We start from the raw sequence: 18380 nt of genomic DNA on the forward strand, positions 1-18380 counted from the left end.
CTTTCACAATGTAAAATTCATCCCCCTTGAAAAGGATCACGGTGAAGGTGAATGCTTTTTTCAATTTGAAATTATTGTGTTGCAATGCGTATTAGCGGATGAATCTGTTTAAAGTTACTGTCACGGCATCCCCCGTAATTTCTTTGAATTTCTAAGATTTTTCCTTTTCGAAAAATTTCAAGTGCCTTAGATTTTAACTTTGATTTTCACGTTCACTCCTTGTACCTGTCACCGATGTGGCATTGCTATCTCATACCCATTTAGTACAACACATAGGGGAGCATCGGCCCAGGCGCGGCACAATTTGATCTTCTCGATAGCTCCGGCGAAGAGTAACACTCTCATAACCCGCAAATCTGATCCCCCCAAAAGTTCTAAGATTTTCCTGAACCCTAAATGGTCAGAGTTCTCAAGGGTATTCACATTGAAATGCTGGTTTTACAGACCACTCCCAGCGGGGTGCTCTGTCTGGTAAGGACTTGGCATAGGTAATCTTCCAAGTGCGTGCGGAACTAGGTGTGCTGATTCTCAACGAGGCCGATCGTTCTTTTCATATGCTCGCAATATGATGAATAATACAAGCATTTTACTCCTCCGAAATCTATTCTAATTCAATGTAGATCAATTACCAATCGTCAACCCGAATCATCATATAAAAAAAATATCAAGCATTGAGTAAAACAATTGTTTATTTCAGATCTTTAAGAGCTAAGCTTTCTAAATACGGTTTACCCAGGCCGAAACGCGAGTTCCTTTTTTTCCCGTGGGAGTAAAGTGTGTATCTGTTCTCTCAACAGCTGGCAGTACTCCTGCTCGTGGTTGCAGTTGCAAAACTGAGTAACGGCGGAGGGGGAGGCGGAGGGGGTAAGCACAAGTGAGTAGGGGAATGCCATAAAAGTCATTGAATCCGGTGCTAAGATTTTCGGGAGGATGGATCAACCCACGTCACACCATTTTTTCATTCCAGGAAATTCATATTCTACGTTCCGTACCACGTTAAGAAACACACCCATACTCATACTATTGTGCATCACATACATCACCATCATGGAGGACATGGTCACGGTGGTCACGGAGGTGGCCATGGAGGAGATCACGGAGGAGGTCACGGAGGCCATGGGGGAGGCCATGGTAAAGGTCATGAGGGAGGCCATGGGGGAGGTCATGGTAAAGGTCATGGGGGAGGCCATGGGGGAGGACACGGTTATGGAGGAGGTCACGGTGGTCACGGGATAACGGTAGTTCACGTTCACGGTAGCCACGCTAAGGGTTTCGGAGGAAGCCATCAGGGAGGGGCCCACCACGGCGGGGCCCACCACGGCGGGGCACACCACGGCGGGGCACACCACGGCGGGGCACACCATGGTGGGGGTCATGGTGGGGGTCATCATGGTGGGGGTCATCACGGCATGGGTCATCACGGCATGAGTCATCATGTCGTGAGTCATCATGTAGGGGGTCACGGTGGCGGACATGGGGGAGGTCACGGGGGAGGTCACGGGGGAGGTCACGGGGGAGGTCACGGGGGAGGTCACGGGGGAGGTCACGGGGGAGGTCACGGCGGAGGTCACGGAGCTCATGATGGACATGGCTATGCCGTTGAAGAACATGGTCACGGTCATGATGAACATGGTCACGGATCGGGTCACGACGAGCACGGTATAGATCACGATGATCACGGAGGACACGGATGGGCGCACCATCACACGTACACCACTGGAGGCCACCAAACCCACCATTACTTGAAGCAGAGCCACAAGAAGGTGAACGACGAGCACGAGGGAGAACACGGACAACACGAGGTGGACGTTCACCACTACTGAAACAGTACCTGATCCTCCAAGAGGGCCACTTAGGTGAGGGGACAAAACTGAACAAAGATTTCCGTTAGACTCTTAAATGTGTGTATTCAGAATTTAAACGGTTGGATGGCATCATCCGGGCACTTAGCCTACTTTGAATAGATATTACGTTCTGCACTTATGGTGAAGTATCCTCTCAGAAAATGTTGTCTATCACTATAAGTGCTACGGAAATCTTGAATCCGAATGCAAAACTGTAAAGTACAATGTAATTTTGAGGCTAGGCATCGTTATTATAACATGTTTTTTAATAATTAAATCGGCTGGAATTGCTTTGCTTTCTTGTGACGCGACCGTCTTGGGTGCGGAGAAACAGGATAATCATCATCATATCCTGACTAAAGATGCTTACATGAAGTATTCATTCAACAGCCACATATTGGCACTGATCTCATAAAAAATCTCAATTTTGTAAATCGTTTAATAAAACAATTTTATGAAGTGTTTACGGTCCAAACCAAAATATGATCCTAATGTTAGAGCTCTCATAATTAACATGTAAGAATCGATAATTTCATTGCAAAAATATTTAATTCTATTATCAATATAACTATTAAACTAAAAATGTATTGATAAAATAAACTGATCGTCCTCCCATATAAATTAAGTATAACGATATGATTCTCGTTCAGAATTCTGAATCCCTATGGACCAACCGACTCACAATGAGAAAAGCCTTCTCGCACAAACATTTTCTTTTAATAGTAAATTATCGCAATACTCACTTGGATTTTCCACGGTACTATTAATCGTGTAAAACCTGAAACTCAGGCCATAAAAAAATTAAATTACTGTGGAAAACTAAGAGAATTTTGAGCTTATTTAACATTAAAAATTCCACCAATTGAAGCCAGATACAATAAACCCTTTCATGGTATTAATCTTTCTCTACGAGCACCCTAAGACTTATTTTAGAATTCGTGGTCTATTTTTATGCTCACCTGTGTCAAAAGGTTTTTAAGAGTATTTATAAAAAGTTAATTTTACTGCCAATGATTCCCGATTTTATCACCATTTTCTTAATCCCATCCAAATGGCGTTGCTATCTGTCTAGATTTACTTTAAATCGGAAAATTTTAAAAGAGCGAAATCAGAATCGTAAAAAAATCGAACGATCAAATAATCCAATTTCTTAATGCATGTCCGATTTCGAGACATTTTCCTAATGATGAATTATGGCTTTACATTTCAGGAACGGGCGAAAGTGTTTTGGCGCTGTACATCGAGTGAAAATGCTAGTCTTTTTTGCCCATTTCCTCCCATTGTCACCTGTCAATTTCATCATAATGTACATTTTCATTATCTTTTGCAAGCGTTCTTCAATGTTATTAAAAATATCTGGAAATTTTAATAAAAATAATGCAAACTTTACGACCTTTCCTTAATGATCTGCACTATAACTGCCTCACTTTACAGCAGATAGTGTTATCCGAATGATGGGTTGGTAGAGGCCTAAGGTAAAAGCCGCTGAAAGTCAATAGACCACAAAAATGTACACTGCACCACATAATTTTACGCATGATTCAGAGAAAATAATTGTCTTACCTGATGGCATTCGTAGAAAGTTCTATGGGGTAAAAAGGAAGTTCTATGGTTCACTATCCCTTGAAAGCCTTCCCCGAACTCATGTCGACTCCCAGCGATTCCATGGAAACCTTCAGAGAAGAAAATAGTTTAACGGGATTTCATTTTTCGAAAATAAATAAATTCGAAAGCAATATACATATATTGTTCATCGTTCAGATAGCATATTTAAACAGGCAATTAAAAAAAATATTTACTGTAGCAAAAAATATTTTTTGTAGGGATAATAGTAAGAATGATATAATATTATGATTTTGGCATTCCGAGGTAAGAGATTCTGGCTCATAAAAACTAAAGACATGACAAATACTTAACAATTTTATTGTGAAATACATTCTCTGAAGAAGAAGACATTAGCAAATATTAATAATTTAAATATTTAAACATTCAAAATAATAGCATATATATACCAGGGACCATTATGAACGTACAGCTACACAAACAAAACTACTGAAATACTTACCTTTAAATAAGTAACAATTAATTAAATGTGGATATTAAAAATAAACTATATTGAAAGCACTTAAGTAGAAAAATATGTTTAACTGTTTGATATAATTTTTTCAGGGGAATTGATTTAGAATATATTGATTAATGAATCAAACATGTCCTTTAAGATCAACCATAAACGTGTTTTGATAGCCAATGTTCGTGACTCACTAAACTATTGCAAATGATTAAATCGCATTGCTCATAAATAGTTATATATTTCTCTCACTCTTACTTAACCTCTTCCTCCCTTTCCAAAACTTCAACTGGAAAACACAACTTTTAGAATCCCAAATACTTTACTTGGAAGCAGAATCAGTTCACATAAAATAGCGCTGGGATAATTTTGAATCCTTCGAGCAGCTTAGCAGTGTAACTAAGCGTCTTTATTCCTATGTCTACGTCACCATCACGAAATAGTCCAGGTTTATTCTACACTCCAAATAATTCTTGCACCAATCGAAATTTTGCGTCTCTCGCGAGTTTAATGTGATACCACTTGGAGGAAAGTAGAAATGAGTGATAATTCAAATTTTAAAGATTCCTAACATGGATGAAAAAACTTATATCCAATGCTAGAGAAATGCCTCAACTTGGTCGAATTTGCTGAGGTCTTTCTGGAGCTCGATGGGCAATTCTAGAAAGGTTCACCCAATTTAATTTAAGCAATCAAATTTTCATCAAAATCCAGGCAAGTTAAGGAAAATATGAAAAGCAAAGTTTAACGTTTGCATCAAATGAGTACGTGCCCATTCTAAATGAGCTGAGGCGGACACGTACCCACACCTAATTTCCGCGTGGTTTTGGATATCATCTTGTGGAGCCTCGTATCTGATCAGCGATTTGAAATTCACCCCGTTCCTCAACAGCGGAGTTTTGTGTCGGTCAGGGCTGGAAGCATTGGCTCGAAGGTTCGATCACCCCGAAGGGAAAGTATCTTCACACAACGCCCAGTGTTGAATTGTTCCTGAGCTCGGCGAAAGAATGAAAGCATTTCCATTCTCACAGTCAAGGGAAAATAAAATAGGGCTTAAGCAAGGGAATGAGAGCGTAAAATATTTTAGAAGCCGCGAAGAAAATTGAACTTAGTGGTTTATTTTAACTTATGACGGTGAAAGACTTACAACTGCGCTGGTGTATTTACGCAAGAAAATGCTATAAATACTGAAATCGTATGAGAAACAATTTAACCAATTTTTATAATACAGCCATATGAGAATTTCTAACAAAATGTACAAAAAATTAAGAAAAATTACTAGTGAAAAATATATACAAAGTTTATACATCTGGTGACTGATGAAGGTATGCTAATAACCCCAACTAAATACCCGCGAAAGTGAAAATTAAAATTTCCTATTACTCTTAAATTAAGTATATTCTTTGCAGCATTTGATGACAACTTTCCTGATATTTTAATAGCCATTCAATGAAAAAATGCCAGCAACAAAATTCTAAACAAGATTTTTTCACTCTCTACCAACCCTTTAAGCAATCGACCAACGATGGTAGCAGTAATGAAATCTATTAACTAACTCTAAAAGACCAAATTCGTAACTTTCCGGAGCATACCAATAACTAAGCTGATATTTGGAATAAGAGAATAATCTGTAAATAGAAATTATAATTTTGTGCTTTTCGCTTAAAATAAAGTCATGATATGTTAATGGCCATAGAAAATCCTTCAGCCACGCAGAATAATTAAATAATGTCTGAGAAAAATACTCTTTCTCTATGGAAAGAAAGGACGAAGGTTCAATACTAATAGTTTCATAGAAGACAGTAGCCGTATCCCAAAGGAAAAGCCGTGAAAGAAACGGAAAGAAAATACTTGGATCCGATTCAGTCCAACAGAATGCCTCCGAAGTTCGAAACTTAAATAAAAAACTCAGGACAACCGTTATAATGAAAGCGTTCAAAAGGCGTGCCTCGATTCAGGTAAGCAAGGGCGTGTAGTACATTAAGCTTTGGGAACTAATTTATTGCTGGCTAGAGAGTTTCAGGTAAAGAGAAAAAGCGACTGAAAAGATAATGTAGAGATAGCATTATCAGTTCAGGAAAAGGAGTGGAAAGTCTGGTCAACAACACGAGGTTAAATTACAGCATTCGAAGGTAAGATCATCAAATATCATTTATGCTGAGTGTGTGGTATATATATATATATATATATATATATATATATATATATATATATATATATATATATATATATATATATATAACCATAAACACAGTAATCAACCCGAAGGTCGGTTTAGTAGGTGATGGTTATATATATCATCTCAATAAACAGAAAGCGAGCAAAACCAGAACAAAAGCTCAAATTATTCCAATGAAAATAATGATTGAATAATTTGCCCAAAATTCTATCTAAAATGTTATCTCTAAAATTGAATAAAATGAAGTCAAATAATTACATTTTCAAGCAAGTGTGATTTAACTAAGAATAATTTAAAAGAAAATATTTAAAAGCACTAATTCAATGTCCAATGATACCCTTCATGTTTCTTTAATGAAAGTTAATGGGTAAGCCAGGTTGCATTGAACAGTCGATATAAAAATATTGGCTCCTTCGTAAATTTGCAAATATGCCTTTTGGTCGCATCCGAAGGTGGTCAATATCTTCAAAATTTCAAAATATAACATATGAATTAAACCAGTAGTTAATTTCGAAATAAATTGGCCGAAACCCGTCCCGATTCTAATTCATAATAAAGATACATCGTGGTTCTAAATTTTTAAGTATTAGACTCTTCACTAAAATACCGTAATTTTATTGCAAGTGAAATGCTATCAAGTCGAATACACATAATAAAAACATGGACCACAGAATCGGTTCTGAAATTAACTAAATACAAAATATTTGCTTTAATGAAGATTTAAATGGGAAGAGGGGAACATATAGTACCTATACACAACATAGTAGAGGTGTTCACATGAGTAACAAATAACGGTGTCAATATCATATTAACTCTAAATGGGGTTAGACACATGCACAGAACACGTGGTGCTGCCTTGAAGAAGTTAAGATTTTAGAAACTCATAACTGAAAACTTTGTAACTGGATTTTGAAGATAGAGTAAACCTCTTTAGTTGGACTTCACATAGAAAATTCTGCGGATGTTTACAAACCATCTCGGAAATCCTTAAAATTTAATCATCGGCATTAGAGGCATAATATGCACAGTATTTGCATGTGCACCATGGTGATAAAATAAGAGAAACATAATGGCGGACAGATACACGTATATTCTCAAGGATTCCATTTTACGTATCACAATGTAAGACGGTAACACAATGATAAAGAAACACACAATCAGTAGAAGTGCAACCTTTCTAATCTCTTCGTCCTAGTTACCCTACACATGGCGTCGTGCCGATTAATATTTGATGGATTAACAATCAAAAATATCAACTTTAAGAAATATGAATGCGTAACGTTCCAATGTCATTAATGAAATCTAGTAGGCTTAATATCATTAAAACAATAACTACAAGTCTTTCTCGACGCCACGTAGCTTATTAAAGCACGTGAAAATTATCTTCAGAGCACGAATTATCGAATAAAGAATTACATCTACGAGCAGTCATTACATCTCGTATGCCATCATTAATGCTTCACATAAATAGTTAGTGAAAACAATTTTTCCAAACCCTTTTAGTTTAACACTTGAAGCTCGAACTTAGGGTATTAATTGCGCAGGATAACTATCTAAACGCATTTGAGGAGTCAATTTATAAATATTAATTTTTACCCTAGCTAAGGAACTATATGTCACGAGCATTAAGGGATAGATTTTGGTTTCGCAATGAAGAAAGGCGAAAACCTCTAAGTGAAATTATTATAAACGAGATAGATTTTAATAAGAGATAGCAGAGGTAATCTCTGATTAAACTTCAAGGTTGTGCATATAATAAGGCAAATAATAAGGCAAAGTGGATTGATACTTTTTCTAGACTTCACATATCAGGCATTAGTGAATTTGGCCAATTCCCTATACCCGGAGGTTGTTACGATGCAGATCGAGTTCACTGCCTGCTAAGTCTACTGTACCGCGTCCAGAATTCATGTTTTTCAAATGGGGACAGTTCCTTTCCATGTTCCACCAGTAGTTTCCAAAAAGATCTGGTAACCTGAGCAACCACACAGGTATGGCTAAGCTGAGGGTGTTGAGAGGCTTCACGCAGAATCGAACCCGCTCCCTCCGATTAATAGCCAAGCGCCCTACCCACTCCACCACCAGCAGCCCCCTGATTTCCTATAGGGGCTCGCGAATTTAAATGCATGAGAATTTCTTAAACAATTGGCGACTTTTCGGGAATATCTAGTAGCTTTGAAGTCATGCAACATCTGTAAAGCTTCACTTATCCATTGATATCGCGTGGGTAGTCATCCATGATTCTTCGGCCTATAGGCAGATAGATAGAAGTCTTTATTTGGATGAAATTGAGGCTTACGGAAGAAAACTTAACTTGCTAGGCCCTCATGTCTCAAGGATTAGTACCCACTTACGAACTATCATAAAATAAATCATTTCGGAGTATTTTGTAAAAGTATTTATTTAAAACGGTAACAAACAAAAACAATAGAATGATAAAAACAAAATCTTCCAAATTATTGGATGCATAAAAAAATCAGCTTCACTGAGCAGAGAATATCAATCGTAATTGTAACCTCGAAAATAAATATACAACCTAATAGAATTGAAAATTCATATCACAATATGGCGCTTATCCGCATGTCGGCTCACTTGATACTCCTCAGGAACACACAACCTTTCCTTGGCTAGGATGTCATTCCTGGGACCACAATCACTGAACGACAAGCGGGAAATCACAGAGAGGGTTCATGTTCAACCAGGCATAAGAAATGGGGTTAGAAGAAAGAGACATGTCTGAAAGAGTCCGAGGTGGGAATGAAGCCCTCCTCTCAGAAGTTGCACACCCCCCCTTATCGGTGCCAGCCTCCGTATCCCCCGCCGCCACCGCTGGAGTCCCAGCCAGAGCTGCTCCACCCGTAATCGTGACCACCTCCACTGTGGCCTCCGCCACCTCCACCATGACCTCCGCCTCCTCCACTGTGACCTCCGCCTCCTCCACTGTGACCTCCGCCTCCTCCTCCGTACCCTCCACCTCCATGGTGTTCGATGTGACCGCCGCCGTGACCCCCTCCTCCTCCGTAACCTCCGCCGTGACCTCCGCCGTGACCTCCACCATGACCACCTCCAATAATATAACCTCCTCCACTGTGACCCCCACCTCCACCGTGACTACCTCCACCGTGACCACCTCCGCCGTGACCACCTCCACCACCGTATCCTCCACCACCGTGGCCACCTCCACCACCACCGTGACCTCCTCCCCCCACAGATATGGCGCCGTGGTCAACGTGGATATCTTCGTGGATGGGAGGGCCGTAGACAATCCCGACGCTGTGGCCTCCTCCGTGGCCGCCGCCGCCGTGGTCCTTCACCTTAACGTGCTTGACGATGGTGTGCGTGTGGTGCACGTTCTTTATGAAGTACGGGACGTGGATCACGAACTTCTTCCTGCAATGCAGGAAATTCACGCTGTCGATTCGAAGGAAATCAGATATTTTTCGAATGTGGGGATCCGCCCACGAGGCGACCGCCTGTCGAAAATTAATCCGTCCACGCTATGAGGAATTATTCGATCTATTTCCTCTTGCAGAAACTTTTCAGGTTTACATCTGGCGATATCATTACATGCACGTATATCATCGCGAAGTTACGGTTCGCCCACATTACTTCACATGTTCGTCGCGCCTTTCTAGATTAACAGTGAAATGTTGAACGAGAGGTAAAGATTTAGAGTAACGAAATAGAAGCTTTTCACCATAGCCATTCCACCTGTTTAGTACAACATGGATGAGTTATTCTGCAATTAAATAATGGTGAGCGTGCCTTAGTCAGACATAAAACACGATTTGCGACGTCAAAGTATTCCAAGATATTATATTCAAAAACTAAGCTCCACTCGTTGGAACTGAAACTTAAAATATTCCTTCTTCTGGAAATACCTTCCTTTCCAGTGAAAAAAATCATCAGTCGCACGGAAATGAATCAAATATTTTTTAGTCTTCGTTTTATGTATATTTAAGGGTGTGTACTACATTCAACTGAACCTGAAAACAATAAAGCATACAACTTAATTGCCGGTAGACGAGCCAAGTAATGCCGAATATGAATACTCACATAAATGTCTTAAATAGACCACAACTGTCCAAATAAACGTGCTTGGCGAGAATCTGCAGCATTCATAGTTATTATGACGTAGTTTAGTTTCACAGCTTATCAATTACCGGTTTTTAAAAGAGTTTCAAATAAAATTGTTATTTTAAAAATGCCTAAAATTATATGGCTAACATATTGAAATGAAAGAAGAAGCTATTATTCCACACGAACTTTATCAAAGTACAACCTAAGTTTCGACGTTGGACGTTATCATCAGAGACGTCATAATACTTTGATGTTATGCGATGATGACGTCAAAATAAATTTCGTGTGGAATTGCAATATCATTTCTTTTATCTGAATATGTTGTGTACTTATATATTCCATGAAGTTACGCCTGACACAACAAATAAGAGTGCCTAACGTTATATATTTCCTGGATTTTCGATGTGTTACCTAAAAGAGGTTTCCTCTCATAATGGTTACATTCGTAACCATATCTGTGCACTTAATTTTTGGAGAAAAATTGAACATTTTGCCTTGGTGAATTGTTTGAGGGACCTAATTAAAACGCTGAATCTCTAATTTCAGCGTCTCCATTGATACATAAATAGAATCAACCTTAGGAGGTTTCCTTAGCCAAAATATCTCGTAATTAAGATGTATAAACAATTTCTGTTAAAATTCAGCACAGAAATCGAATTAAGAGTAAATATACAAGGACTTACTTTCCACCTTTTCCACCCCCTCCACCTGCATCGCCGACGCTAGACACGCATAGAATGAAGAATGCCCAAACAACCTAGAGCAAATAAGAAAAAGACAGTTAATTGTTTGAAATAACCTTCACATTTCTTGAAAATCAACTATATTGGCACATTATTACTTTAGAAAAATGGATAAGGAAACATTTAATGGCGTTCATGATAAGTAAACTGGGAGTCAAATACTATTACTGCATTCAATTAAAAAAAAATTCTAACTAAAGAAAAACTAGAAAAAGAGTGAAGGGGCAAGGTTTGGTAAGACGAACCCTTGTGCTAGTTAGCCGTAATAAAAAGAAAAAAACAATTATACAATTAACACCATCCAGCAACTCATTTGAAGGACATGAATATGTCGCCTACCATTTCCCTTGCAATTAATTACTCGAATCTTTCCCGTATGACAACCAAGAAAAGGGAAGAGAAGGGGCGAGTGTAGAAAGTTTTCGCGTCTGGCAATCAAACGGGTCAATGATGAGTGGTGACCAGCAATATAATCTGCCATCATTCCGATATTAACTTCTTTAAATGCACGAAAGGGAAATGCGCTTCTCCATTGAAGAGATATTAATTCGTGAAAATTTCCATGCCGTGAAATTACTCTTTCTAGAAGTTAAACATTCGAAAACCTCGGTCACTTAGGCTCTGCAGTGCTTCCGAAATAAACATTTTAATACGAGTAACTCTACAAGAACCTCCGGTCGATTTTTTTTGCAGATTTTCTTTGATGCAAACCACGCACCACGTCCTTCAGATCCATCCTTGCCTGCCAGAGAAACTGGCAAATATCGAATCCAATTTATAATCCTGGTCTTTGGATGATTCGAGGGATTCAGCACAGAAACTTCTTCTTGCTTGGAGATCCTAGATCCTCGACCTGCGGTAATGGTTTCCCGAATGATGCTTCCTAGTAGACGTGCGGCACTTTATATAGAGCACCCTCGAGGGAGAAGGGACTCGAGAGGGTGTGGGGCGATGCCCGAGCTCCCCGTCGAAAATTACCCCCTGGACAATCGCCCTTCACCCTTTCGTCCCCTAATGTTCTGCCCCCTCCCCTCTCAGCCGCCCGTCCGCGAAGAAGCAAACCCTTTCACCACCTTTCCATTCGCCGTGGACAAGCCGTGACGTACGCATTGTCCTCCCAACCCTCCGTTCAATCACCCCACCAACCCCCGCCCTCGGACCGAAACGCTCCCCCATTTTCGCCCAACTTTTTCCTCGAACCCTCTCCACCCCCCACCCTTTCGCCCTCTCGCCGCTGCCCTCGCCCCACCCTGACGTCTTTCGCCATCCCCGTCACATCCCCGCCCTGCGTCTTCGCTCTTCGGCGAGATGGGATCGAGATGGATGGAGAGGCGTCGAACGAGTGAAGGGAATCTCCACAGGCTCACATAGCAGCGCGCGCGCGCACACACACATACACACATTTGCGCGCAAAGCCATCGGGTACGTGGGTACAGAGATCGGATATCTCGACCTACCGAGGAAAATGGATCGACATCTCCGGGGCCGTGGATGGGGGAACGCGCTCGCTCTCCAGATCGTTAAGTTCAGGTAATCGCGGGTCTTTGGATACTGGGCTGTCTCACCTTTTTTTTAGAAAAAAAACTATGGTCACGGGCAAGGTTGGAGGGTTCACCGCGAAGAGGAAGTACTTAGTCGGTGGTAGTTCGAGGCTGGAAAGTTCCTTCCCCACCCCGTGCGAAGATTGCACATCCGGGGCCGGGATATTTACTTTTTTGTCGACTCCAGCTGGTTGGAGATGGGGTGGCGGCGAGGACACCGGCGGGGGGGGGGGGGTTTGGTAGTCTCCCAATCTCTCCCGAGAGTTCAAGAAAATCGCGAGTGTGCAAATACTTTCAGCACGAGTCTTTATCCGGCATTTTGTTCTTTTTTTCAATCTCTCCCAAACCCTTCTCCTTTGTTGTTTACGAAGCATGAATTATAGCTCGGGGCGATGTTAAGTGCAGTAAAGCGACGGACGTGGGAGCGCGACGGCTCTGGCAAAGGTTTTCACGGGGTCGACGGGCTTTGATGGTAATACTCGAACGATGAGACCGAGAACTGAAGCAGGGAGGGCCGATCGGTTGCAGGGAGGGTGCCCACCACGCCTTGCTCCGAACCTGTGATTCCGGAATAAAATCCTTCTTTTTTTCGGAGGTGCGGAGAGCAGCGCCCGAATCCTGTGGTTAATTCATCTCGGCCCAAAATTCTCTTTTCCGATCACGCCTTTTTGGTCGCGGAAGTCTGTGGACCACAGTATCTGAGAGATACAGATACCTGTACGTTTCCGGATACCCGTGGGTCTCCGATAGACTGACCATGTACCGCCATCGGCTCTAAATTCTTGGGTTGGCGATTACTCAAGTGTTCACCGAATGTCCGCGAAAATAAAATTGGGCGAGCGTGTCATAAATTGGTTCAAAATAATTACCTATTACAAAGTACATTATGAATAGTAAGACACATGAGCATATTTGTCACCCAGAAATATTGTAACTTGCGATGATAGATACCGTAATACATATCTAGAGTAAGCTCTACTATAGTATGCTAATTCAAAATTACTGGACATTTCCACCCATCTCTGATGACAAGTCCTTCGGAATGAACAATAGGACCGAGAGAAAGTTACTTGTATGAAGGGAGCCTTTCAAAGGGTTAAGATTTCCGAGAAAAACGCCAATGGCCAATGTTGTTTGTTAGTATTTTTTTATTTAGTATTACTATTGTCGAGCGTAAGCTGTTTAAAACTTTTTTCTCGCAACAGATAAAATAAATACCCACTTATTATTGCAATATACATCTCAGATAGGTTCGCAAATAACCAAAGAAATAATAAGCGAGATAAGAGGCATACGTATGTACAATACATATGCATTGTATATATATTGCACAATGTGTATATATGTATGTACAATACATCACATCATTGTAAAATTTACAAAACACCAACCAGACAAAATTCATTTCATTAACCACTTTTATACGTTCTTATGGCATGTGTTCTGCGGCTTTCTTTTAGTTTTTTCATTTGTCTTATAAAAATTTCATATTCATGATTTAGTATTAATATTTTGCCTTTGAAGGAATTGACTTCCCTCGAAGGACTCCCATAATTGGGAAGCATATGTGATACGTCTAGATACACTCTGACAAATAAACAATTTCTTCCACAATAAAATGCATTCTTGGTCTTTGGCCTTTCAAGATTTGCAAAAAGGAACGTCAAACGGGTATGTCTCTTTTCAAAGGCGTTCTTTTAAGCAGCTTAAAATGTTCGCTGGATAAAACAAAAAACTGGAAACTCCAATGAATGAGCTCGCGTGCAGAACCAAACCTTTTCCTCATCTCATGAGCTCCAAAAAGTACAGCCTGAACTCATTTCAAAATATGAGATCGGGAAATACTAGCGGCTGCCTCCGTCGGCCTCTCGAAATTGGGTTTTTGTATGACGGTAATTATTGTTGATTGTGTGGTAAGGCGTTGCGCTAGAAAAACTACGAAGGACCTAATTGAGGAACCCATTTGAAGAAATAAAAGAAAACCTCAAATATTCATTGCAAACAAGGAAAACTCGCCCTGCTGTCATTATTGCCTCTGCCCGGAATACGTACGAGAATCGCATAAATAATATCAAAATGGTGAAAAAAATAACAAAAAATGAAAATGAAGATCATTAAAATCAATAAAAAGTCAAGCCCAGAAAAAAAACAGAAAATATTTCCTAATTCAATACATAAAACAACTTATTAATTGTTCTATATTTCTTCAGCCTTGAAAAATTGAGTCTTTAGTATTTGTAAGTCTCCAGCCCATGATTATTCACCCTTTCGTGATTACTAAAAGGCTGAATAATATTCTCATAGCACGAGTACACCAAAAGACATAATATGAATGGTATACCTACAATCCGTTATTAAAAAGAAAGAAAGTTTCAAAAAATAAAGAAAGAAACATCATTTAAAACCAGAAAAAATATAAATTAAAAATTAATGCTACAGATGCAGGTATGTTGTAGAACTGTATGCTTTTAGAACTGAGTTATGTAATGTTTCGTTTACATATTAAACTCTAAATAATTTTTAGAGCTTTCATTAGCCTGGTAAGATGTCTGATATTCAGTTAGCCAGTTATCATAAAATTTACCTCGTGGCCAACCGGAGAGTGAAAAATCAGCAAATACCGACTTTCGTTGGCACAATTGCATTAAAACAACGTTTCAACGCTATGATGGGCAACTTACTGGGTCAAGAATGAGAAATCTCAGGATAGAATGTATTAGCTACAATTTGTAATCGTCGAATATTAGCATTGCCAAAAATTGTGCGCGGAGAAAGAAAATTTTAACTCTGGGCAAAGGAGCAAAATAGTAAAACAACAACAGAGTTAAATTAACGTGGCGGAGGAAATAGAAGCATTTTTTAATAAACACAGTAATAAAAATGTTAGTTAGCTGCCAGGAAAAAGAGAAGACTATTTTATTCTTGAAACTAAAAGCTCGAAATATATTGGCGCAATGGTTTTTCTTTATCCGTATCCCGCAAACATCAGAGCTGTTGGAAATCAGGGAGACAGTGACGGCAAAAGGAGTTTTGAAATTTTACCTCGACTCAAACCTATTCGACAGAATGTGCCGTTTGGTGGAATTAATGGAAATATTGCAACTTCCTCCATAAAAATATAAACTGTCGCAGAAAAATTCCGCATTAACATGCTCGAGAACCATGACGCGATCTTCCTGATAGGTTGGCTCTCATTATCTCACCATTTTCTGATTTGGTTTCATTTCTGATTCGGTTTCATTTCTGATTTGGTGTCATTCTTCAAGCGAATTACAACTGAGGTACGTGTCACTTTCCCCATTGCTGTTGTAGTATCAATTATCCAATATAAAAATTAGGATCTAGGAAGAACTTAAAGTGGCCGAAATTAGTATAATTATAAGTACTACGAGACATTTTCGAACAGTAAGGGCCGTTTTCTTCTATTTAAATATTGGCGGGTCAGAGCAGAGTTGTGCGCAAGCGGGGCCATCTATTGATAATTTCCAAAGTCATCAAAGAAATGATTTTGACTGGGTATTCGTTTGCCGGTCGCTGAATGCATACAGCAATGTCCGCGAAAATCGTTGCTTTCATTAGCTGCGAAGTATGTGCCGTGATTCGATTTTTGTGAGCAAGAGGATTATATACTCTTCAAATTCATTGCAAGTTGTGGCTAATTTGAGGACCTGCAGTAAAGAGAGAAGGAAAGGCTAGGTAATGGTGTCAAGACTTCAATTAAGGCTGCGCAAATGTGTACGATGAAGAGGGGAGTGCAGGCCCAGTATCCAGACCGATTAAATCGTTCAACAAGTAAACCAAGAACTGCGATCTGATTGATGATTGGCTATTATTGCTCTGGCGGATACATTTCCTTTTATTGAATGGACCACTTTTTACAAGATTGATATGGAAAGCTCGGATATTACAAATTGTTTGCAACGTGGGTACCAAAAATGAATACCGACCGGTACAAAGACCAAAAAACGTTGAGTGGACCATCGTCATTGGATCGCTATCCCTGGTCTCGACCTTGCACCTGGAGACCTCTTCTTGAACTTGAAACTTTGGCTTGGTGGATAACGGTTTGAAGAATACAAGGAACCCAAGACCGCCGTTTGGGTAGAAAGGTGTAGTCAGTATGCAAGAAAGTAAAACCGTCAATAACAGCCTTTTCTAAGGAACAAATTTTTTTATAGCGAAATGGACCTAACTTAAAAAATAACCCTTGTAGTCATATACAAGTTTAGGGTACGTCTGTTTTGGACCCTGGGACTACACACAACTGTTATTATAAGTCCAAACCAACATGACATAAAATATCTTTAAACCCCATACTATATTTCGCAATAACTCGTTCTGCAACACTGCATATTTTCTACCCTCCTTAATTCCATTCTAATTTCCTATTCTTTTCCACCCTCTACCTCAATTTCGCTGCATTCTTCCTTCTATTAACGCTTTAAACATTCCCTTGGCTCACACTCTCCCATTCTCCTCCATACCCACATCTCAAAGGCTAATTTAACCCTGTCTCAACAATCAAGTTCCAGCCATACGAAACTCATGAAAGTTTTCAACAGTCTTTTCTATGCATCATTACTTAAGAGACCTATCGCCAGCTCCTGCCTCTTTATAATTAATACTTTATACTTTATCAATTTTTTTTATTTACCAATCACTCTGGTCATTCTCATCTAAAACACTTTTGAAAATAAGTGAACTGTTTTACCTATTCTAGTTTATGTCCCCCAACTTTAGTGGCTATCTTAGACATCCAATTTCTTGAGAATCGTATTACCTTCAATTTCTTATGGTTACCTCTCATCCTTTACTTATCGTGCGAATGGCCGGAATAGAACAATGAAAGTGATCAGACTAGCTGACTGCTGACTTCAAATTGGCGTATCCTATTTTTAATACTAGGAGAATGTCGTGGTATAAGGTTAAAATTTGAGTAAGATCTTATGGCTATTACCTTAACTACTTCTTGAGAAAGGTGGCCATCAACAAACGTCTATATTAATTAGAAGTAGCCAAGTTTCAAATCAAGTATTTTGTTATTGAAATAAGGTAAAATAACATCTATTTGCAGTTACTCACGGGAAAGTTTAGAAAAAATACGCTTTAAAGTTTTTACGCGTAATAATGAGAAGCTTATAGTCTAATATCTTGAATTCACCTATATCGAGCAAATTATTACATTAAAAAGTTATTCGAAAAAGCGTGAACCATGGATATGAAACGTGCCGTCTCCTAATAACAGCACTCATAGAGAAATATGACTGGAAAATGAATTTCATTGGAATAGTTCAACAATTCATGTTCAGGTATTGCCTAAAAGAGTACATTGCTATCGCACAAATTTTATATAATAAGTAGTTCTAGATTCATGCTGTAGTGTGATAGCCTTAATGATAAGAGACCATGGTGACTAATCAGAAGACGATGCGTTCAATCAAGGGGTATATCTCGAGAAAGTAACAATAAGCCATGCTGTGATTTTATGAGTACCAGATTTCTCTGGGAAACCGTAAGCAGCACGGGGAAAGGGCAGCTTCCCTTCCCTTTGCATCTTCTGCTCAGAATTTCTCTCAGCGTACGCCTCAAAATACGAAGTGAGCCATACCCTCTAACCTTTAAAAGCAGTGAGACGGTGAGTGTGACGAGCCTCGTTCTTCCTTTCATTCAACTTCCCTGCCTCTTAAATGTTCAGCTATCCAGGAGCGTTTGGGAAACTTATTTTAATTTAGTGTATTACTAAGTTAAACATTTATTTTGAAGCAAATTGCGAAAGAAAATACATTAATTTATTCCATGGAACCAGAAATGATGTATCCAAAATATTAAAAGAGCGATGCTTAGTCGATAATACTCTTGCTTCGATCATCTCACTAAGAGGACAAAATTATACAGAAGAATAAACATCTTTTAAGGCTATTGAAA

General features: G+C 39.4%; 2 protein-coding genes across 2 annotated transcripts; one reads left to right on the plus strand and one right to left on the minus strand.

The window, feature by feature from the left end:
- Positions 1 to 396: 396 nt before the first annotated feature.
- On the plus strand, positions 397 to 1823 carry LOC139690418 (uncharacterized). The gene is made up of 3 exons (XM_071587868.1): positions 397 to 471; positions 798 to 874; positions 968 to 1823. The coding sequence occupies exons 1-3, from the start codon at positions 397 to 399 to the stop codon at positions 1821 to 1823; spliced, it is 1008 nt and encodes a 335-aa protein (XP_071443969.1).
- A 7060-nt stretch (positions 1824 to 8883) lies between these two features.
- Positions 8884 to 11650, minus strand: LOC139690419 (uncharacterized). Its single transcript, XM_071587869.1, has 3 exons — positions 11633 to 11650; positions 10855 to 10928; positions 8884 to 9481 (listed from the first exon to the last, which is right to left on the minus strand). The coding sequence occupies exons 1-3, from the start codon at positions 11648 to 11650 to the stop codon at positions 8884 to 8886; spliced, it is 690 nt and encodes a 229-aa protein (XP_071443970.1).
- Positions 11651 to 18380: the final 6730 nt, after the last annotated feature.

Source organism: Hetaerina americana, unplaced genomic scaffold (genome assembly GCF_022747635.1).
Source record: "Hetaerina americana unplaced genomic scaffold, ioHetAmer1.1.p SCAF_3, whole genome shotgun sequence".
In the NCBI taxonomy this organism is placed as follows: Eukaryota; Metazoa; Arthropoda; class Insecta; order Odonata; family Calopterygidae; genus Hetaerina; species Hetaerina americana.